This window comes from Globicephala melas, chromosome 10 (genome assembly GCF_963455315.2).
Source record: "Globicephala melas chromosome 10, mGloMel1.2, whole genome shotgun sequence".
Classification (NCBI taxonomy): Eukaryota; Metazoa; Chordata; class Mammalia; order Artiodactyla; family Delphinidae; genus Globicephala; species Globicephala melas.
The window spans coordinates 50,129,665-50,154,214 of record NC_083323.1 but is presented as its reverse complement, the minus strand read 5'-3'; the positions used below and the strand labels follow the sequence as shown (position 1 = coordinate 50,154,214).

Below are 24,550 nucleotides of genomic sequence, written 5' to 3'. Positions count from 1 at the left end.
GGTAGCCCCGAGACTAACCCAAGGAGGGAGAACCGCCAGGTGACCCTGCCGTCAGGTAGTGAGCTCAGAGCCGACCTCTAGATTCACGTCAGACCTCCCCATTCGCACACATTCACCACGTCGCGTGTTCCTCTAGAAGCCGAATTAAGATCTTTATTTGCAGCCCTTAAATTTCCCCATCCCCGGTGGTGGTCTCACGGTTGTACACATATATCAAAACTTGTCAAACTGTATCCTTTAAGTATGTGCAATTCATTGTATATCCGTTATACCTCAAAGCTGTTACCCAAAACAAAAACCCCTTTCTCATCCGAAGACAAGTTCAAAGGGTAAAATGATCAAACTAATTCAGTTCAATCAGTGTTTACTGGCTAATCACTAATGTATACCAGACACAATACTTAGCCTAGGACACTCGGCTTCGGTGACGGTCACGCTGATCACAAACAACACCAGTTCTTTTTGTTATTATTTTACATATGCTCCTAATATCACTGCCTTTGGAACCGTACAGGTCTGTGGTATTTATGGTTCTAACACTTCCTTGTGAGTGATATGAGTACTATCTCAGAGCCTGGATTTCCTTATCTATAGAATGAAGCTAATACAACCTAATAATCCTAGGTAGGGGATATAAGAGCTCAACAAATGGCCGCTCACATCATTTTCACATAATAAATTCAAGATGCACGGGACTATTTGTAAGCAGTATTTTCTAGAGATTTACAACATACACCAAAAACCAGTAAATGAATTGTCTTTAATCATGGCCTAGTAAACTCCTGTCTGGTTACTAGTAAAAGTTCATTCTGAGACAATTTATGGGTCCCTTTTTTCTTTAAATTTGTGTCCTTGAAGAAACCATGCATCATGTGGAAATTAATAAACTCAAACTACAGCAAGTTGTTTTTGTTTTTTTAAACAGAGGCTGGAAAAAGCTCATAACATGCAGTATATTAAAAAAAAAAAAACATGGTTGAAAAACCTGCTTTCTTTAGAGATTAAGAAGTTCCTATACAGCAAGTGAATTTCTATTTTAAAGTTAACTATATGTTAGATCTGGCCACTTTTCCCAAAAATACATGTTTACATTGCATTTTAAATCAGAGAAAGCTCACTTTCAGATAGTCCAAATTGACTGCATCTTGCTTAACATACCAGGCCAAGACTTTTGAATAGATACTTGCCACCGAAAAAGAGAAAAAAGTTTATCTATTATGAAAATGTCATAGTGTTAAATATAGGCCATAATTCTGCATTACTGATGTTTTAAAAGGCTGAATCCTAGATTGCATTATTGAGAAAAAAACCTTTTTGAACATGTTCCTCACCAGTTTGTATAAAAGCAGTTCTAACAGAATAGTTAAATGGCCTTGCTATATTTAAATATCCTTAATTCATTCCCTCATTCACACACTTGAGTATGCATTCTGCGATAGGCACTATGCTGGGTATACAAAGATGATGGGAATTAAACTACTGTCTTTAACCCCTGATGGTAGGATAAAGCTTAAGGGTCAAACTGGACATTGCTTCAGCTCCATCACAGAGCTAGGAGGAGCCTGTGGGACAGGAGGCACAGTGGGTCGCACTGAATACCTCATAGGAAGCAGAATGGTTTCCCATCTCAAAGCCATGCTACACTACTGGCACCAGCTAATGAGGCCTCTACAGTCAGGTCTCGCCCATGGAATTCCTGATTTGAATAATCCCTTAGTAAGGACTAGGAAGACGAATGGGATTCAGATGGTGACTCCAAGCTGCCCAGGCACTAGGTGACAGGGACTTCAAAACAAAGCTTTAAAGATGAACAAACAACAAGAACTTCCCAGCTGCTCCAAAAAGGCCCACAACTGGCTGCTGACACCACTAATCCCCAGAAGTGGATCAAGTGGATAAAAGCCAGGTGTGAGGTCTGCAGAAAAGAAATGAAGGCAGGCAGACAGGGCCCACTGCACTTCTTTCCCCAAATTATATTCAATAAAAACAGTTCTCAGATACCGCTCTTCCCTGTTTTCCTCCTACCTCCCTGGCTGCACTTGGTACATTTTACAGTTACCTGTCACTCTGTCCAAGCCCTGCTAATTCCCCTTTTTTATTATTTGTGGAGTCTAGGTATTTTCACCTTTACTTGCTGTAAAAAATTGAGGTTGCATATGCCCTTGTATTCAGCAATTCTGCTCCTAGGTATATTCCCTACCTATGCAAACTCTCATATCTATGCACACTGGGACACACACAGGGATGTACACATGGCAGTACTGATTGTGACAGTAAAAAAGGAGGAACCATATAAAATTCATTAACAGAAGAATGTATGAATAACTATGGTCGATTTACAAAACATAATAAATACACCAGTGGTTGTCAAACTTCTTGGTCTTGTGATCTCTTTACACTCTTAGAAATTACAACATTTGTCATACCAGGAAGATAAATTTTTAAAAGTTTACCTGTCATTAAAAAAATTAATTACATGTCTATACGATTTTTATTAAAGAAACTACATTTCGCAAACCAAACAATAATTTACTGGATGAAAAATGGTATTGTTTTATATTTTTTAAATGTCAAATCTCCATTTGCTTATTTATGGTCTCTAGTCACAATTCAGTACATTCTCCCTTTGGACCAACAATAACATTAATTAACAACAGCAGCTGACGTTAATAAGCACTTAGTTTATATGATATATCCATCTCATTTAATCCTTGTAACAGCCAATAAAGTAGGTGTTATTATTCCCATTATAAAGATAAGGTAAAAGACATAAGTAAGGAAGAGTAAGTAACTTGCCAAAGGTCACATCACCAGTAAGTTGCCTAGTGAGGATTCCAATTTAAATTCTCTTACCTATGATGCTATGTTAAACTTGAGTATAGCATTATGCAACTGGGTATTCAAAAATTAATTGATAGTGATGGAGTCAATTTTACATCTGAAACTCACCAAAGGCTAAAGCTATATACTACTAATTTATTTCAGTTTAATAGTTTAATGCTTAGTGTTATGTGCTGAGTTGCATCCCCTGAAAATTCATATGATGAAGTCTGTCTCAGTCTATTCGGGCAGCCAAAACAAAACACTAGAGACTGGGTGGTTTATAAACAACAGAAATTTATTTCTCACAGTTCTAGAGGCTGGGAAGTTTAGCAGGCATATTCAGTGTCTAGTTTAAAGGCCCTCTTCCTGGTTCATAGACTGTGTCTTTTCGCCGTCACCTCATGTGGCAGAAAGAGTAAGGGATCTCTGTGGGGTCTCTTTTATAAGAGTACTAATCCCATTCATGAAAACTCCACCCTCATGACCTAATAAGCACATCCCAAAAGCCCTACCTCCTCATACCATCACAAGTGGGCATCAGGTTTCAACAAATTATTTCGGGGGACACAAACATTAGGAGCACTGCAAAGTCCTAACTCCTAGTACCTCAGAATGTGACTGTATTTGGAGACAGAATCTTTATAAAGAGGTAGTTAAAGTAAACTGAGGTCATTAGGATGGGCCCTAATCCAATATGACTGGTGTCCTTATAAGAAGAGGAAATTTGGACACAGACAAGTACAGAGAGAAGTCCACGGGAAGACGGAGATGACCAGCTACCGGCCAAGAAAGAGGCCTCAGAAGAAACCAACCCTGCTGACAACCTTGACCTCAGACTTCTAACCTCCAAAACTGTAATAAAATAAATTTCTGTTTAAGCCACGCACTCTTTGGTGCTTTGGTACTTTGTTATGACACCCTAGCAAACTAATGCAGTCAGGAATTTGCCGAAGTTTCATTGGTCACTGGTATACTGCTATAAGTTTTAAATGAAACCTATACTTTAAAAAACTAATAATATTTTATGTCAAAATATCTGACTGTCAAGCAGAATTTTAATTTTTAATATATCATTTAATAATGAAATGTCATTAACATTTTAATATAATTTTAATACTGAATAATTCTCTGGAATTTATCTTTTATACTTTTTCCTTTCTAAATAAGATTAAAATCTCCTAGTAAAAGGAGATTTATACTTTATAATATAGTACATGGCATACAAATAAAATCTTAAAAGTATTTAATAGTTAGTTATATCTCAAACTTTATTACTTAATGAATCAGTTTCTATACACTGCTTTCAATCACTTTTTATTAACTGCTTCCAAAACCCGCAACAGGTGCAAGAATAGATTGATGATATCCAAGTAGAGGCTGATGGCAGCTAATACATACTCTTCAGGTGACAGCCTATGCATCAAGGAGTGTGTGTCATAGATGATGAATCCACAGAAAAGAAGGGCTCCTACAGCAGCCAAGACCAACTCCACTGTCTCACTGTAAAAAAATACCTATAGGCAAGAGATTAAAATAATAATTTTATATTTAAAAACAGCATTAAGAATACTTAAGTTACTTGCTCTTAAGTTATATATTCTACCTATGTATTTAATAATTCTGTACAACTTTGAATACAAATGTTAAAAGTAGAAAAAGGCAAGGCAGGTCCACTACTGTTGTATGAAAGGGTGAATGGATGAACCAATGGATATCCTCCTTTTATTAAATTACCCACCTGACTTTGAACAGTAGCATTCCAAATATAAATAATTTAAAATATATTTCTTATTCAGAATTACATGTGCCACTTGAAGGTTAGCAATTACAAGTGAGGGCCTCTTTCTATGTAATTTAACTCATTTTGTTCATTCATCTTCCTTTCCATCAATAATATTGGCATAAGACCTTGATTTTTTAAAATATCATTTTAAATTCATTCTACATACAAATGTTCCCAGATAATTATAACCAAGCGTCTGACCATAAGATGCTTCTTATAGCTTTTTGAGATTATTTATATTTCAAGTTACCATCCTAAAACAACTTACCTTCAAGATTCCTGACAAGCACAAAATCCACAAAGTAGCAAATAGTCTATAAAAACAAAATATTAATAATTTAGAATATTGTTCCTAACCAAAAAACTTTGTAAACCCATTCAACATTTTCTGAAGAAATAAATCCATTCTGATATTTGCCTGATAAGTGAAATGTAAGAATTCTTTACTGTACAATGAATACTGTAGAACACCCAGAAATGGAAAGAACAGCTATCTATTCAACATTTGTTTTTATGGTGTACAAAACTAGTTAAGAGTATCATTTTTAAAGTTTTCAATTGGAACATAAATATTGACATAAGCTAAAAATCATTAGAAGTATTTTAATTCTTCTAGAAATTAAAAATCTATAAATGAACAGAGAAAATCTATAAATGAACAAATGAAACAAAATTGCATTTTTTAACCAAATAACAATAACAAATTTTTCTGTGAACATGCATATCCATTAGAGTGATTGGGATTAACAACAGTTTAGACACTGAAGAAGATTATTGAACTTGAAAACAGCAACAGACACTAACCAGAATGAATCAGAGAAAAAAAGGCTAGAAAAAAAAAATGAACAGAGCACCAGTGAACTGTGGGACAACATCAAGAAGGTTAGCAAATATGTAGTTGGAGTCTCAACAGAGAGGAGAAAGAAGGGGAACTTAAAAATGTTTGAAGAAATAATGGCCAAAAATGTTCCAAATTTGATTAAAACTTTACACTGACAGATCCAAGAAGCAGAAGAAATGTGAGAAAAACACACCAAGGAATATCATAATCAGATTACTGAAAATGTTAATCATATTACTGAAAATTACGAAGGAAATGTTAAAGGTAGCTAGGGGATAAAAGACATATTATGTAGAGACACAAAGATAAAAAAGCAGACTTCTTGTCAGAACTACCCAAGCCAGAATACAGTGGAGTGACATCTTTAGAGTACTGAAAGCAAGAAAAAGCCCAAACCTAGAATTCTGCACCAGCAAAAATTACTCTCAAAAACAAAAGTAAAATGAAGATTTTTCTGCAGACACACAAAAGCTGACACTAACAGACCAGCACTATAAGAAATGTTAAAAGGAAATCCCTCAGACAGAAAAATATTAGATGGAAATTTGGATCTACACAAAGAAATGGAGAACAACAGAAACAGTAAATATGTGGGTGAACATAAAAGGCTTTGTCTATATTTTAAATCTCTTAAAGAGTTAAAAATAAAAGAGCAAAAATAATAATAATGTATCATGAGGTTTATAACATATGTGGAACAAAGTTATGGCAACAATAGCACAAAGGTAGAAGAGAAGCAACCTAAGTATACTGCGCATGAAATGGTATATTCTTGAAGGCAGACTATGATAATTTAAAGATGTATACTGTAAAACCTAAAGCAACCTCTATTTAAAAGAACTACAGCTAATAACTAATAAAGGAGATGAATGGAATTAAATAATCCAAAAGAAAAAGAGGAGAAAAGAAACAAAGTAACAAAGAATAGATAGGACAAACAGAAAGAAAACAAGTGGCAACAGAGTAGGCTTAAGTCCAACCATATCAAAAATCACATTAAATATAAATGGTCTAAACAAGCCAATTAATAGCAGAGATGATCAGATTGGACAAAAAGTAAGATCCAACCATATGCTGCCTGCGAGAAAACGATTTTAACTCTAAAGACACAAATAAGCTATATATAAAAGGATGGAAAAAGATATACCATGCTAACACAATCAATAGAAAGCTGGGGTGGCTATGTTAACAAAGTAGATTTTAGGGCAAGAATATTACCAGAGATAACCCCTTCATGATGATAAGGGGATCATCAAGAGGACATACAATCCTGAATATTTATGCATATAAAAACAGAGCTTCAAATAACATGAAGCAAAACTTACAGAATTAATAGGAGAAACAAACCAAGCCATACTTGTAGTTGGAGATTTCAACACCACTTTTGCATTAACTGATAGAATAAGCAGGCAGAAAATTAGTAAGCCTGCAGAAGACTTGAATAATGCTATCAAGCAACTTGACCTAATTGACATTTATTAAACACTCATCTAACAACAGCAAAATATACATTCTCCTCTAGTACGCAAAGAACATTTACCAAGATATCATAAAATGAATCTCAATAAATGCCAAAAGACTGAAATCATATAAAATATGTTCTTTAGCAACAGAATTAAATCAGAAATTAAACATACATAGTATTATAATCCACTTTGGTGAATCAAGGGCATGGTGAGATTCCAGCTCTCAGTTTTCTTGCTGGAATGGCCACAGAATTTCTTGGATACATCTGGTATACTTAAGTTAGACTGATGTATCTTGCCACCTCACCATATAGATCCTTCAGGATTGAAAAGGACTCAGGACCTGCTTTTTCATACTTAAACCCTAGGGAAACTCCAAAGCTTCTGCACCAAGGAGTATGGGGAAGGTGGTATTAAGAACTGTGAAGCAACTGGAATTTTACCTACTTGTAAGCTAGTAAGTTAGTCTGGCAGAATTTCATGGATGTTAAGTAGAAGACATGCGACTCTTAGGTCTGAGATGAAGAGTGGTTTATAACAGCAATAGCAGTAGCTGAAGAACAGGCACGGGAGACAGGTGTTGTGGGAGTAAAGAAATGAAAGAAATAGAGGACAGAAGGTGAAGAAAGAAAATGAGACACTGATATTTAAGATTTCAGCAATGAAACAACCCCTAGTGATGACAATCACTATGATGTGACATCTACGATGTGGACACGGCAGGAAGATGAAAGCTGCCAAAGTAGATAGAGGTCCAGAGATATCAAGAAGCTAAGGTAATGGATGGGCCTAAAATGCAGTTTGATGCTAACGTCTTTAAAGCATGAGGGAGGCTTGACCAAAAAGGGAATGAGTAACAGTAATGAGCAAGAGTATGAAGCATATAGCCAGACAGCATAAACCTTAAAGCAATGAATGTCCAGCATGCTGAGGAACAATGAAAGGAGCATTAGGGGACTGAAGCAGTTTTCAATACTAACCCCCCATCCCAAACAACATAGGGTGTGGGGGAATGAGCAGCTAGAGAACAGTGTTCTCAGGGAGGAATCGAGTTTCAGCTGAGATAAGGAAGAAGAAAGAATTTATTCTGAAGAGGCTAAAATATAAGGAAGATATATAAGGAGTTCTAGAGTCTATAGTAGAGTGGATGGGAGGAAGGGGTACTTATGGAGATTGGGATGGGAAGAAGCAGAGAGAGAAACCACATATACATCATAAATCATACATAACATACAAATATATAAAAAACACCCCCCCAACATACATATAAGACAGGAAAGGAAAAAAAAACATGTTGCCTCTCCCTAAATCAAACTCCATTCTAATAGAACTATAAGCACCCTGCACAATTGTCAGTGTTGGCTGACCAACTATATTTTACCCCCAAGAGACTTCTGGTAATCTGGATTACCAGAAAAAAAGGGGGAGGAAAGAAAGTTTTGTAAAACTAGACCACTTGTAAATTTTTAGTGTTGTAACTGGAAAAAGAACAGAAAATGTTTGAGTGATTATGTGCCAACAGAAGGCCATTGTGAACTTAGGAAAGAGTCTATGCATTCTTACCAAGGTGAGGGCGATACAGTACCATTATCCTAGTATAAAAAGGATCATTCCCTATATTAATTAGTTTGAAGAATGATACAGGTTAATTTAGATGGATCAAAAAGATTTTAAAGTTCATGCAGACTCCTGGATCACAATTACCTTGCTTTTGCCACAAAGATGTAGAAGTAACATTTGGTAACAGTTATGTTAAGACAAAAATCTAAGTAATTTAGGTAAATTTCATACCATTTATAAAGCATGCAAGCCTAGCCTCTCTAGAAGGCTTAAATTTTTTCGCATTCACTTCCCTTTCAATACGGGGGAAGCAAAAGACTCAAAGCCACTTTCCATCTCCTAGCATGCTCTGGGAGAGTACTCAAAGGGATGACCTCTCATTACCCTCCATTTTTAAAGTATCCAAAGCTAACAATATAGAACTTCTCTCAAAACTAGGTAATACTAAATATACTTATCTATCATAACCATGATATAGATAACTTACCCTGCTCCAAATTTGCTGAAATCTCTCTTAGATTGTAGAGTACATACAGTCAAGCCAAGAAATACTGCAGTAGTCAGTATAAAAGCTTGCAGAACAATATACACATCATAGAAAGTAACTGTAAAATTACAAAACACTGATTTAAAATACATACAAACATACTCAATATAAAAGTTTTTTTCTAGTGGGAAGCAGCCACATAGCACAGGGAGATCAGCTCGTGCTTTGTGACCACCCAGAGGGGTGGAATAGGGAAGGTGGGAGGGAGACAGAAGAGGGAGGAGATATGGGGATACATGTATATGTATAGCTGATTCACTCTGTTATAAAGCAGAAACTAACGCACCATTGTAAAGCAATTATACCCCAATAGAGATGTTAAAAAAAAAAGTATTGGTTTCTTTGTACACTTGAAACTAATAAAATATTATAAATCAACTATACTTCAATTTTTTTAAAAAAGAAATGTTAGTGTATGGGAGGATGTAAAAAAAAAAGTTTTTTTTCCGTCATATAACAGAAATGCCTTATTTTGTCGTGTACTACTCCTAATAAAAACAATTATGGAAAGATTCCTTATTCAGTCTTCAATGCTGGTACAGTAAAACCACACCCATAGTGCAATAAACAGGCTCCAAAATATACAACATAAGGGGTCATGTTATTATGAAGTTAAAGAAATGACTAGAGAGATATTACACAGCTAGTTGGTTTAGGAGTTTGGGGGATATGGTGAAATGATTCTCATCCATTTCTGTCCCCACTGCAGTTTATCACCATAGTTGACAGTGGTGACTGTCAACTCTGGCTTAAATATCAATAGGATATTCTATAACAACCTAACTGGGAAAAGAATTTAAAAAAGAATAGATACATGTATATGTACAATTGAATCACTTTGTTGTACACCTGAAACTAACACAACATTGTTAATCAACTATACTCCAATATAAAATAAAAAGTTAAAAAAATATATATATATCAGTAGGGATGGTTCTGGGTCCTGTGGCTGGCTGGGAATTCCTAGGCAAGAAAAATATTGGGGCTGTCTGGGGCTGTCTGCCGTTTACCAATACCACAGGGAACAGAAACCAACCACTAATTGCTTTATATCCAAATCTGCATTATCTTGGAGTACATTATTGGGGGTTTACTGAATATATAACGAATTCCCTTCTGAAGTTTTAGAATGACCATCTGGATTGACTATGGCTACTGTAATACAACTGCTTAACATTTTAACAGAATACTAAATTATAACCTCTTTAAAGGAAATTACATACTTTGGACCCAAAACCATTTAAGTAATTTTTAATTTGAGGGGGATTAATTATTCAGTTCTTTCTATTCCTAAATGCTAACTAATTGGACTTTCTCTACTTATGCCATTACAGGGTTAGGAAGATGAACAAAGAAAAGGTAAACCATGAAATCACTTTTGCTTCTCATTAGAAATTTCAGTGTAAGATTAGGTGGATTCCAATAACCCTGAAATAAATCTCTCTCCTACATCCCTTACAAATGGTGGGAGCCAGAGAAGACAGAGATGGACTTGATAATAACATTAATAGTAACATTAATAGATAATAACACTAATAATAAGTAAATATTAATAATACTTCCTTTCTATGCTGAGAAATTTCAACCCTATTTTTTTTAGTTGTTATTATTATTTATTTATATTCTGATTCTTTTATAAAAGGAAGAGATGAATTACCAAAAAATAGATCCAATAAAACTGGCATAAAAAAGTTAAAAACAGTAATGACAAAATAGGAAGAGATAAATATATTAACAATAAGGATCAACAATTTACTGTTGTTGAGAGTAATAGTCAATTCTGATCTTTTTAGTATGCCAGATTAATCATTCTGAGTTAATAAGAATTTTTATTGTTAATAAATCACAAAACTTTTTACTTGAGGCATTACATAGAGTACATCAAGTAACTATAACAGATACTTCCTTTTAAATATATATTTAACACAAAATACAAAACAGAAATGAACACTGTTTCTTGTAGTGCCATTTGATGAAATATGAGGATATAATAATAAAGTACAGTTCAATGCAGACAATTTGAGATACTGAGCTTATGTGATGAAAGTACATGGCTCCAAACATGTTATCAATTCTTCTAAGCTCCCTTTAAATAAGGGAAAAGATTAGCTATGGTTGTCTTATTTTCACAAATGGATAAACAAAATGAATACTGTTCTTATTCCTATTGTCTTCCTAATTCTTTTCCACTTCCTCTAAACTCAGTTAACTACATAAACATTTAATTTTTGCTTATATTTTAGGAATTCTTCATCCTATGCCATATTTTTTAATATGACATTTCATGATGGTAAGCTTTAGCCCCAAACACGTTTTTATCCAAAACATTTACCAACATTAAAAAGTTACTGTTACATATGGAAGCATAATTATGGCTTACCAACGAAGGCCACAGTCAGAGCTTCCAACAGTGTCTAAGAAAAAGAAATTGAAATTACATAGATGCATGTAAAATTTATACTATGTTATGTACATGTTCTAATTTCCAGGAGTTCAATGTGATTCCATATGCATGATCTCATTTTAGCTTCAGAGCAGCCTTGTGAAGTATATGGGACAGATAATAAGCCCACTATAATGAAAATGAGACCTCAATGTATTAAATGAGAATATTCAGAATTCCTTTTGTTTTTGGCTGTGCAGCACAACTTGCAGGATCTTAGTTCCCTGACCAGCGACTGAACCCAGGCCACAGCAGTGAAAGCGCCACATCCTAACGACTGGATCGCCAGGGAACTCCTGTGAGAATATTTAGATTCTAACTGTGATCCCATTACTCCTTGAACTCAACTAGATTTTTCATATCTGTAACAGGAAGATTCTAAAAGTAATATGGAAAATTCTATTTTTCTCACTCACTATAATGTAAATAAAAATGAAACTGCAAATCACATGCACATTTATAAAAACCTCACTACCTCACACAAATAAACACAGGAAGAATAAAATATTTAAGTAGTACTTTGGTGTGGCAGAGTCTTAAACTGTCTCTGAATATTCTTTTTTCTTTCTTCCTTAGTAACAGAATTTTTGCCTCAATACACAACTGTTCAGATTAATCATTACATTTTTCAGCCTCCCTTGCAGCTAGATCTGGTCACAAGACTATATTCTAGTCAACAGAATGTGAGCAGAGAGGCATACAACTTCAAAAAGCAAAAAGGCTTGCTCTCGCCTTTCTCTTTTCATTTTTTTAAATAAATGGATAGAATGTAGATATGGTGGTGAGCTATCTTATACCATGCAACACTTTTAGAGATGTCTGAACCACAGCAGATGAATGGGCCCCTGAGAACTTCCCTAAACAGTCACTCAGATTTTTATATGAAAGAGAAGTAAACCATCTTGTTTAAGCCATTGTTATTTTGTCATTGTTTAAGCCATGTCAAAAGTAGCTAAACTCATATCCTAAATAAGAGTTAGGGATATTGAGCTTCATCCTCTAGCTTCTCTTTCCCCTTAATTACATATCTTTGTTTTATATGCTTACTCTAGTTAGATTTTATCTGATAGAAGATTATCATAAAGGTAAAGCCTTGAATTTTTTTTAAAAACTCATTAATTTTGTTCTGTTACTGTAACACATGTATATGCATTCAATTAAATAAATACATTTAAAACTCAGGAATAAATGTTAAAGGAACAGATATTGTCAAAGTACTCACAAATCCAAAAAGCAGGTACAGGTTAAGGGGATGCTTATGTCTGTTTAAAGTCAAGGCTAAAATCAAACCCAAAGATCCAAGGGCACACACCAAAATTAAGGCAGGACTGAAAGACAAAAAATTAAATCATTCTCAAGTTTAAAAATACTATAGTTTTATCCAATTTAATAAAATTTGTCTATGTATTTGTGAAAGTACAGGAAAAAAAAATCTGAAAGGATCTACACCAAACTGTCAAAAGAAATTATTTTTCCATGGGGAAAATTTGAGGACTGTGAGATGGGGAGGAGCAGGAAGACAAAGAATCTTCCCCACAGGGACTTCCCTGGTGGCGCAGTGGTTAAGAATCTGCCTTTCAATGCAGGGGACACAGGTTAGAGCCCTAGTCCGGAAAGATCCCACATGCCTCAGAGCAATAAGCCCATGTACCACAACTACTGAGCCTGCGCTCTAGAGCCTGTGAGCCACAACTACTGAGCCCACGTGCCACAATTACTGAATCCTGCAGGCTCCGCAAGAGAAGCCACTGCAATGAGAAGTCCACACACTGCAACAAAGAGTAGCCCCCATCCGTCGCAACTAGAGAAAGTCCGTGAGCAGGAACAAAGACCCAACGCAGCCAAAAATAAATAAATAAAAATAAATTAATTAAAAAAAAAAAGAAGAATCTTCCCCACAATGAATGGGAAAGACTTAGCCTTTTTACTTCATGAACTTCTAACATACTTTAATAATTTTTGCAATTAGCATACTGCTTTTTTAAACTAAAATACAATACATAAAAACTATTAAATAATAAACCAATTTTATACCTAACTACTTTTTTTGGGTATTTACTATATAGCTGTAATTTAAATTAAAGAACTTTACTCCAAATAGCAAACTAATAGTTCAAGATTCCCCTTTCGTAAAGGGAGAATAGAAATTATCTACTTCTAAGAAAATATTCATTCTCTACTTTTCCTTTCCTTTAATATAAAGAACGTACATTACTTTTAGCCGTGGAAATAATTATTTTGGAGGTCAAATCTTAAACAAATTAGGGATGAATCATACGGAACTCCTTTGAAAACTTTTCAGTGAAATTTTCCTAATTGTGAACCAACACTAAGGTAAGTTAAACGTTTTTTAAGTACCTTTACTTTTCAAGCACTGTCTTGGGCTTTGGGGACAGGGCATAAGTCTAATAAACACACAAAAAACTAAGACTTAGAAAAACTGCATACACAGTTAAAAATTCTTAACACTATTCCAGGAAATGAGGACTTAACCCTATGAAATTAAGCTAAAAAGTTTAGAGGTAAATACCATATCGTAGAACATTTTCCTTATCAAAACTTATTTACAAGAGCTAATAATGAACCTTTTTTACGTTCTAACCTTAAAAGTTAATAGAAAAAAAAAAACTAACTTTGCTCATATTATGCCCTTTCAGTGATATGCAATGGCTGAAAATGATTCAGAACCATGTCATTACCTTACCTTTCATGAACAAATGTCCGTATAGAATCAAAGTATAAAAAAAACGTGGATGTCACTGTAGTTAAGAGAACTTGCAGAGAAAGGATGCTGTAGACTTTTCTTAGAAAGCCTGAAAGAGAAAAAAGTTACACATGACTATTTTCTTAAGCATTTATCAAAGAACAGCAAGATCAAATTTCTTCTTAGAAACATTAACTTGTTATATGAATTCTTTTTAAAATCTTAATCCAAATAATGCAATCTGTAACTAAAACTAAAAACAAAAAAACGCCTCCCCCAAAAATCGAAAATTTTAAGTGATAACTATCCTCCAGGAAGCATGAGCTTAAAAAAAATTAAGTTAATGGGCCAGAATACAAATGTTTTCATCAAAATAAAAAGAAAACATTAAATGCATATTTGTAAAACATACAACAAAGCAAAAGATTAAAAACAGAACATTTTAAAGAACGAAGCTATGTTGAAACTGAAAAGCAGGAATAGAAAGCATATGGTTAGATATAAAATTAAAAAAGAAATCTTAATTTCCAAGCAATACAAATGTTTCCCCAAAATGAACTTCTCCATAAAAGGCAAACAATATTTAAACCTATTTTCACTCACCTATTTTTATTTCTCACTTCTAGTACCTTTACCTCTAGTTTCTATGTAAGAAATTCTTACTTCCAAAATATTACCGACATCCATATATCAACTCCAAATATCAACTCCAAGGCCTAATGATCTAAAAATACTTATTAACGTCTTCTGAGCTACAGATGACATAAATGATACAGTGAACACCCAACTCACCACCAGCTTCAGAAATAAAACATTAACAACAGTTCTCACCTCTCCTTAACAAACTGCTAATCATCTTTCAAGATTCACCCTTTCTCGGGACTTCCCTAGTGGTCCACTGGTTAAGACTCGGCACTCCCACTGCAGGGGGCCTGTGTTCGATCCCTGGTCAGGGAACTAGATCTGGCATGCCACAATTAAGAGCCTGCATGCCGCAACTAAAAGATGCCGCAGGCCGCAACTAAGACCCAATGCAGCCAAACAAATAAATAATGTTTAAAAAAAAAAATTCAGCCTTTCTCAGTTCCCCAGTCTGAATTAAATGTTCCTCATGTTCCCAAGGGACCCTAAATATACTTCTAGTCACTTTATTTTATAGTGATACGTCTAATTGTCTTTCACTATTAGACTGTAAAGACTAAAAATCTCCCTAATAATAGGATAATAATATTAATTTTTATACTCCTAGCACCCAGCCAAGGAGTTGGCACAGAATAAATACTCATTAAATTTTATATGCTTTTAAATAAACTTATATTGAATTAATGAAAAGTGAATCTTGCCAGTCAGGGAAAAGGTCTTATTCTGAAACAATAATGGAGCCACATAACTTCTATAGAGCATTGTTCTTAGGCAAGAAAAACACTATTGAATGACTTTTACCCAACAAAAGATGTGATATTGTCTCTTGACTCTCATGACAAGGCGAATATGATAAATGTTCTCTTTGAAAAAAATTCCTACCAAAGACCTGGTTCGTCAAGGAATGATGAAGTGCTTTGACGGCGTGTCTGCCAAATATCGAATAATAAAATAAATATTTCATAAGAATAAGGGAATTTTCATAAATACTAAAGATTTAATTCTTAAAGACCCCGCAATTAAATCTTTTTTTTTTTTTTTTCTTCAATACGCGGGCCTCTCACTGTTGTGGCCTCTTCCGTTGCGGAGCACAGGCTCCAGACGCGCAGGCTCAGCGGCCATGGCTCACAGGCCCAGCCGCTCACAGGCCCAGCCGCTCTGCGGCATGCGGGATCTTCCCGGACCAGGGCACGAACCTGTGTCCCCTGCATCAGCAGGCGGACTCTCAACTACTGCGCCACCAGGGAAGACCCCGCAATTAAATCTTAATCAGTGTTTCCTTCTGGCACCCTTTCCAAAACATAGTGAGTTTTTCCTCATGTCTTAAACAGGTTTTAATGAACGTATATCGTAACCAGTGACTCATAATCACAGTGAGAATCAGTCCTACTTTGGCCTAGGCAGCGGTAATTTTGAACAAAAAGGAGATAAATAGTGTTCATCTCCACAACCGATCTACAACTTACTTTCTTAAAAAGGCCCTGATGTCTGCAAGCTTTGGGAAGTCGTTTCTGCCTTTTTCAAAAAAGCAAAGAATCTGCCACAGACAATGTTATTTGGGCTATGTTTCCACAAATTTAATTCTAAACCAAAGGTCAAACCATTACTCCCCCAAGGGATTTTCTGGACTGTAAAAAGATCATATTCTTTACTTCTGATACCCTACAATGTACCTTATGTAACTCAAACCCATTGCACATAATATATATTCTCAGTTAAGCAGTGAAAGTCAATGTTAATCCTTAACATTTTATGGACCTGTTCTACAGTCAAAACAGTGTGTTTAATGTTTATTTGTATATGTGCGCGTGCACAAGTGCATATGTGATCAAAGACTGGAAGAATACAAGTGAAGGTGTTAATAATGGTTTTCTTTGGGCAGTATGACTGAGGGTGATTTCCATGTTCAGTTCTTTCCTAATCTGTTTTTTTAATATATCACCAATAAATATTTATTACTTTTGTAATAGAAAAACATTTTAAAGAAACCTATGCAGGGGGCTTCGCTGGTGGCACAGTGGTTAAGAATCCGCCTGCCAATGCAGGGGATACGGGTTCAAGCCCTGGTCCGGGAAGATCCCACATGCCGCGGAGCAACTAAGCCCGTGTGCCAAAACTAGTGAGCTCACGCTCTAGGGCCCGGGAGCCACAACCACTGAGGCTGCGCTCTAGGGCCCGCGAGCCACAACTACTGAATCCCGTGCACCTAGAGCCCGTGCTCCGCAACAAGAGAAGCCACCGCAACGAGAAGCCCGCGCACCGCAACGAAGAGTAGCCCCCACTCGCCGCAACTAGAGAAAGCCCACACGCAGCAAGGAAGACCAAACGCAGCCAAAAATAAAATCAAAAAAAAAAAAAAAGGAAACCTATGCTAAGCCAATAAATTCATCATAAAAATAATCCTTATGCAGATACTCTAAATCACAGCTTTTCTATACTCTTTAAAAATGAGAACTTAAATAAAATCTCACAAAAAGTAACACCTGATACCCATTTTGAATAACTAACATAAAAAGTGGCAAAAGATATACATATGCAGCTCACAGGGAAAAATAAAAGATCTGATATGAAAAGAAAACAAGCCAAACAACAATCTTTCAATTTCTTTTTTTTTTTTTGAGTCCTAATTTCTCCCCTTCTACTTCTCCCCTTTCTACTCAAACTTAACAGGCTAAACCAGGAACTCTTCATTTCTACCCAATCTGTAACCAGCACCAACATCCCCCAAGCCAAAAATGTAGGAGTCATCTCTCATTCCCCTCCCTTTTCCCAATCCATCAACAACTACCATAGCTTCCACCTGCAAAGTCGACCACCTCTGGTCTCCTCTGCAGCCTCTCCAGTCTTATGATCTCTCACCTGGACTATTAAAGCAGCCTTCTAATTGGTCTCTGTGCTTTCACTGTTCCCACCTGTAGGCCCAACCCATTCTCCACAGCTGTCAGCAATCTTTTTGTAAAGTAATCCATATCACGTGACTCCCTGCTTAACTACTTTTAATGGCTTCCCTTAAACTTAGAATAAAACTTTGAAGATTTTATGGGGCCTACAGGCCCTACATGATATGGAACCTCTCTAAACTCATCTCATATACTACTCTTCCTCTTCCTCACCATGCATTACCCTCAATAGCCACCTTTCTGCTCCCCAAACATGCCAAATCCTTCCTGCTTCTGGGCCTTTGCCCTTGCTGTTTCCTCTGCCTGAAATGCCCTTATCATTCTTTACATGAAATGATGGTTTAACTTTTGACACTCCCTTCAAGTGACTCACTTCTAACAAAAAGAATAAGGCAGAAGTGGCAGTGTGTATTATTTCTAAGTCATAAAAGGCAACACCTGTCAACTATACCTCAATAAAAAAAATTTTTAAGGCAATATGGCTACCTACTTGCTCTTTCTTAGATCACTTGCTCTAGAGCAGTGTTTATCAACCTTTTTTCTTAATTGCCCATCTAAGAAGCCTTCTGAACGTTTTTATCCTAATAGCCCTCCAATAAAATTTTAATGCCACAGGGACTTCCCTGGCAGTCCAGTGGTGAGGACTCCACACTTTCACTGCTGAGGGCCCAGGTTCAATCCCTGGTCGGGGAACTAGGATCCCAAAAGCCACGTACCATGGCCAAATTAAAAAAAAAAATTTAATGCCACAAATATACTGTACATATGTTTATGTATTACAACTCTTTGGAAGGCTACAAACCATTGAAATACCTGAGATTTTTTGCTCTCCACCTCAGGAACCAATTTTCATCCTCTTGGAGGCTGTCCCCACTGAGAATGAACACTGTAGGAGAAGCCAGCTGCCAATGCTTTGAGAAACCTCAAGCAGCCCTCTGGAAAGATCCATGAGAAAGTGAGGTCTCCTGCCAACAGCCAGTGAGAAACTGAAGCCTTCTGCTAATAGTGATGTGAGTGTGCCTTCCTGCAAGCGTATCCTTCACCACCAGTCAGGACTTCAGATGACTGCAGCCTCAGCCAGCATCCTGACTACACCTATGACAAATCCTGAGCTAGAATCCCTCAGCTGCCTGGCTCTTAAAAACTGATAATAAACATTTACTCAAGCCAGTAAGTTTTGTGGTAATTTGTTACACAGCAATAAAGACTAATACAGATTTTGGTACCTGGAAGTGGGATGCTGCTGTACCAAAAACCTAAAATATGGAAGAGGCTTTGGAACCAGGTAGTGGGTAGAAGTGGGTAGGTCTTTGAGGTAAAAGCTCAAAGAGCCTTGAAGAAACTATAGAAGGATGACGCCTTTACAGAGGCTGTGGGTAAGGACGTAAAGAGAGGAAAATCTTATGGAAACTGGAGGAAACAGAATCCTTGTTATGTACCGGCAAAAAATTTAGCAACACTGTCACCTGTGGGAACATGGAAAGTAGAAGATGTGCCTAATGAAGTGGTGATCAAAGTAAGGAGATTTCCAGACAGAGCATGCACTTGCTGCCTTCTTGCTGCTCATACTAAAATGCAAGAGATGACACAGCACGTGATGATAAAATCCTTTGTTAGAACGTCACAAAGGGACTTACCTGGCGGTCCAGTGGTTAAGACTGCGCTTCCACTGCAGGGGGCATGAGTTCCAGCCCTGGTCAGGGAACTAAGATCCCCCACGCCGCGTGGTGCAGCCAAAAAGAAAACAAAACAAAACGAACCTCACAAATATCCAACATTGTACCTCAGAAAAAATCATTCAAACAATAGGGCTTCTGAGAGGCTTGAGGAAACAGTCACTCATCATCTCAGCCAAAACTCACTCTAAGACATTTGGGTGTGGCTTTTATCTAATGGAGTGAACCTCAGTAAGAATCATAGGAGACCCACAAAGTTTTCTGAAGAATTTTATTGGCAAAAATACCACCAAATTATGCTTGTCTTACCTTTGGATGTTGGGTGTGTGGATACAGGTAATTAAAAAATTCTTTAGTTCCACAGAGTCTGAGAGGAAATGTACTCATACGAGCTATACTTAAGGAACCATAGGCAAGGAGCCTCATCCATACCTTTAGATAACAAGATTCTGAACTTTGAGCTGATGTTATAATAGGATAAGACTTTTAGAGGGGCTTAGCTTGCATGTGGAAGAAAGAAAAATAATTTGTAGCCAGAGGGAAATAAATATGCCTGTAAGTTCTTTGACACATCTTCAAAAGGTGGAGCCTAAATACCCTCCCCTTGAATGTGGACTGGACTTAGGAACTTGCTTCTAATAAATACAATAAGGAAGATGTGATGGTGTGTGGGACTGCCCTGACTAGGTCATAAAAGACACTGTAGCTTCCTCGATGGTCTCTCACGGATTGCTTGCTCTCGAGGAAGCCAGCCACCATGCCCATGACACTCATGCAGCCTATGGAAATGTCATGTGGCAAAGAACTAAGGCCTCTGTCAACATCTGCATGAATGAGGTTTCCAGGAAGCGGATCCTCCAGACTAGTCAAGGCTTAGCTGATTGCAGTCCCAGCCCACACCTTGAGTGGACTCTCATGAGACACCCTGCGCCACAGCCACCTAGCTAAACCTCTCCCAGATTCCTGACTCTCAGAAACTGTGTGAGGTAATAACTATGTGTTGTTTTAAGCGTCTAAAATTTGGGGTAATTTTTAATAAAGCAATAGATAACTAATACACCTGGCTAGCTCCTTCCAGTACAACACAACTGCCATCTCCTTTACGAGTTCTTTTCCTGGCCATTCCTGAACTAAAACTGCTGCTATTCTAGACCCTAGAGTCTACTCCATCACTGTTTCTTTTCTTCAGAGAACTTATCACTGTTAGTAGTCTATTTGTTTGCTTGACTCTTTAGGGTCTATCTCCCCTACTCCTCCACCCAAATAACAGCTCTAGAGAACTGAAATATTATCTGGTTACTGCTATATCCCTAATATTGGTAGGGAGCCCAAGAAAGTTGCGTAAACAAAGAAAAAACGCTCACCTGCACTCACCTAGCTAAAGAAATGTAGATTAAAACAAGATAACAAGAGTCAGTAAACTACAGAGTCAGTAACACAACAAGAGTCAGTAAACTACAGCTAAGGGCGAAACCCAGCACATCACCTGACTTTGTAGGCGTTACTGGGCAGTCACACTGTCATGTGTGTGTCCTCTATGGCTGCTCTTGCACCACGATGGCAGAGCTGTGCCACAGTGTCCTTAGAACCCACAAAGCTGAAAATATTTACCATTTGGCCCTTTGTAGAAAATGTTTGCCAACCCCTGATCTACCAGATTGCCAGATACTAAAAAGTTTGATGAGCTCAGTGTTGGTGAGGGTGCAATAATAGAAGTAATACAATGGAAAACTGTATTTTCCTGATATACAAATAATACAATGGAAAATTATTCAGCCTTAAAAAGGAAACTCTGACGCATGCTATAAAATGAACACACCCTGAAAATATGCTAATTGAAATATACTAGTCACAAAAAGACGAATACTGATGATTCCACTTATATGAAGTTATCTAGAGTGGTCAAATTCATAAAACAAAAAAGTAGAGTGGTGGGGCTTGGGAGAGGGGAAAGTGGCAAGTTGTTTGATGGGTACAGAGTTTCAGTTTTGCAAGATGAAAAAGTTCTGGTGATTAGTTGCATAACAATGTGAATATATTTAACACTACACACTGAACTGTACACTTAAAAATGGTTAAGATGATAAATTTTTAATGTACTATGTATTTTACCACAATTAAAAAATTTTTATTAAAAAAACTGAGTTCTATTGCCAAAATAGATCCAAAATTCACTTCCAGAAATACAGATCAAGATTCTTAGCGCATGAGTGCTTCATAAGTCCTCTCCCAGAACAAGTTCCAGCTGCCGGATAGGATGAAAATCTGCTGCAGCTTCTGTGATCAATTGGCTGAACTAGAGCGGACAATGAATTCCACTTACATGAAGCTGAGCATTTTAAGTTCAAAATAATTTCTACCCGCGGGATATTACATAATAACTTATAACTAACATGGCATTTTGATTGACCTAGGAAACTTCCATTTCCAGCAAATGCCTCAATAATCCTCACATCTATGTTGAGTTTTAGGTCCTGCAGAGAGAAAACAGTAAACGAGATAGATATGGTCCCTGCCCTCACAGTTCTTATAATCCAGCAAAGAAGACAAGAACGTTGGAACCTGGAAACAAGTTCACACCCCCTAAACCAAAAACATCCAAGCAGATAACTCCATTCACGTATATGTCACGATGATAACATAATCAACTTATTTTAACCGAAAAAATAACCCTAGGTTTCTCTTAACTGAAAGATGCCAAATTCAAGCTACTGAGGTTTTCAACTGTCCCCTTCCCCACCGAACACAGGGTTTAAGGCACGATGGGTTCCGGTTTCTAAGCGCACAGCTGGGGAACCACCTCCTCTCCCGCTGAGCCCCTGCGGAGGGAGAACGCTCTTCCTCCGAGCCGGCGGGGCTGGCAGGAGAAGGGAAGGCTGCCCTCTGAACCCCAGGACACCCGCGCTCTCCCCCGAGCCCGGCCGGTGAGGATGCTCGCCTCCGAGGCCGGCGGCGCGGCGGGACCGACTAGGCGCGGCCGAGACGGGCCCGGCGACGTACCCATTCGGATGTGCACGCTGGCGGAGGCCACGCAGCTGCCATAGTTGAAGTCGTCCTCGATGGAGGAGCAGGGGTAGCAGGGTTTAGGGTCCGCCATGTCAGAACGGCACACCCAAGTACCTTTCCGAGGGCAGACAACACCAGCACAACAGCCTCCAAGCCACTTCCGGAGGAGGCGGTCCAGCCCCAACTAGCCGAGCGGCTGCGGCCGAGCCAAGCCCCAACTAATCGATGATCTCGCCTCAAAACTTCAGTTAGGCTGAGGAAAAGGAGATGGCTTCAGACGAGGGTGGGAGAGAAAACGAGTTACATTCTCGGCGTCATCTGAAGTGAAGGTTTTCTCAGATTTTCCTCCACAAGCTTCTTCAATCTTCTGACCTGGTGAGTTGCTAAAAGTGATAAAAGCGAAGTCCCATTCATCCTTCCTTTCAACAAATACCCGTCTCATTCATATACTCTGTCAATAATCACATTAGAGAGACACTTTTAATTACATTATTTTTATTGAAGTATAGTTGATTTTATTTGCACTATTTTTAATAATAACAATCCCTAAAATTATTGAGCACTTTCTATAAACCAGGCTTTCTTAATGAGATAATGTTTAATCCTGGAAGACAAGTCAGAGCCAACCAGGAAAGCGTGGAGTGATGTAGGTAGGTTCTCAAGGGACCAACATCTGCAAGGCGGCGGGGAGCAGAGAGCAAAGCTCAGTATGAGTAGGGCACAGATGGCAAAGTATGAGGCTGAATAGATAAAGGCCAGATCACTGTCTGCCAAATGTAGAATACATTGTAGAGTCACGACCACAGCCAGGGAAGAAGGGATGTTGCTGTACTAATAAAAGAAATGATGGTGGCAAACACGATGGATCAGAGTGAATATTCATGGTATTACTGTCATTTCAGTACAAAGATGAGGTGTAGATATACACAGAGTAATATCATCCCAGGATCCCTTGGAATTTTTATGACGCATTTACTTTGATACACCCACATTTGCCATCCTCACTTTAACCATAACACTCAAAAAGACTTAGCAAGTAAAACTCTGAATAGCTGTGGAACGGTCTATTCTGAAACCAAATCCTTAAACTTGATGTTATTGGAAGCTTTTGTCTAAAGAACTAAACTCAGGGCTTCCCCAGGGCTTCCCTGGTGGTGCAGTGGTTAAGAATCTGCCTGCCAATGCAGGGGACACAGGTTCGAGCTCTGCTCCGGGAAGATCCCACATGCCGTAGAGCAACTAAGCCCGTGCGCCACAACTACTGAGCCCGTGTGCCACAACTACTGAGCCCGCGTGCCACAACTACTGAAGCCCCCGTGCCTAGAGCCCGTGCTCCACAAGAGAAGCCACTGCAATGAGAAGCCCGCGCACCTCAGAGAAGAGTAGCCCCCACTCACCACAACTAGAAGAAAGCCCACGCACAGCAATGCAGCCAAAAATAAATAAATTAAATAAAATAAAACAACGAAAAAAAAGAACTAACCTCAATTCCATAAAGACAAGCAAAAAAAACTTACCTTTTATGATTTTACAGGCATTTCAAAAACACATTACTCATTTTAATATAAAGTCATAATAGGATTTATTATATAGAACTAACCAGAGTTGTTCTGGGAACCCACCATCTTTTTTTTTTTAATGTCATACTCTTTTGCTTTTTTAAAAAAAATTTATATATTTTATTTATTTTTTATTTTTGGCTGTGTTAGGTCTTTGTCGCTGTGCTCCGGCTTTTCTCTAGTTGCGGCGAGCGGGGGCTACTTTTCATTGCGGTGCACAGGCTTATTGCGGTGGCTTCTCCTGTTGCAGAGCATGGGTTCTAGGCACGCGGGCTTCAGTAGTTGTAGCTTGTGGGCTCCATAATTGTGGCTCACGGGCTCTAGAGCGCAGGCTCAGTAGTTGTGGCAGACAAGCTTAGCTGCTCTGCAGCATGTGGGTTCTTCCTGGACCAGGGCTCAAACCCGTGTCCCCTGAATTGGCAGGCGGATTCTTAACCACTGTGCCACCAGGAAAGTCCAAACCCATTGTCTTATTGACTAAAAGCACCATCAGCAAAGTTTGATCTCCTACCTCTTACCATTTACAAAAAGTAAATTTCAGATGGATTGTGGATATAAATGTGAAAGACAAAACAATAAAACTTTGAGAAGATGATATAT

The 24,550-nt window shown here is 37.6% G+C and overlaps 2 protein-coding genes across 3 annotated transcripts in view; one reads left to right on the top strand and one right to left on the bottom strand.

Moving 5' to 3' along the window:
* Positions 1-906: 906 nt before the first annotated feature.
* On the bottom strand, positions 907-22,581 carry TMBIM4 (transmembrane BAX inhibitor motif containing 4). 2 transcript variants are annotated; one of them, XM_030866367.2, is made up of 7 exons: positions 22,386-22,579; positions 14,168-14,276; positions 12,686-12,791; positions 11,401-11,434; positions 8,961-9,078; positions 4,875-4,920; positions 907-4,337 (listed from the first exon to the last, which is right to left on the bottom strand). In XM_030866367.2, the coding sequence occupies exons 1-7, from the start codon at positions 22,480-22,482 to the stop codon at positions 4,131-4,133; spliced, it is 717 nt and encodes a 238-aa protein (XP_030722227.1). In that variant the 5' UTR covers positions 22,483-22,579; the 3' UTR covers positions 907-4,130. The 2 variants fall into 2 exon arrangements, with proteins under 2 accessions (XP_030722227.1, XP_030722229.1); XM_030866369.3 differs by lacking the exon at positions 4,875-4,920 and having other exon boundaries at positions 907-4,315; positions 22,386-22,581.
* Positions 22,454-24,550, top strand: part of IRAK3 (interleukin 1 receptor associated kinase 3) — a 65,237-nt gene continuing 63,140 nt past the window's right edge. The window contains exon 1 of the mRNA XM_030866365.2: positions 22,454-22,766. The gene's annotated coding sequence lies outside the window, so the exon portion shown is untranslated. The remainder of the gene's footprint in view (positions 22,767-24,550) is intronic.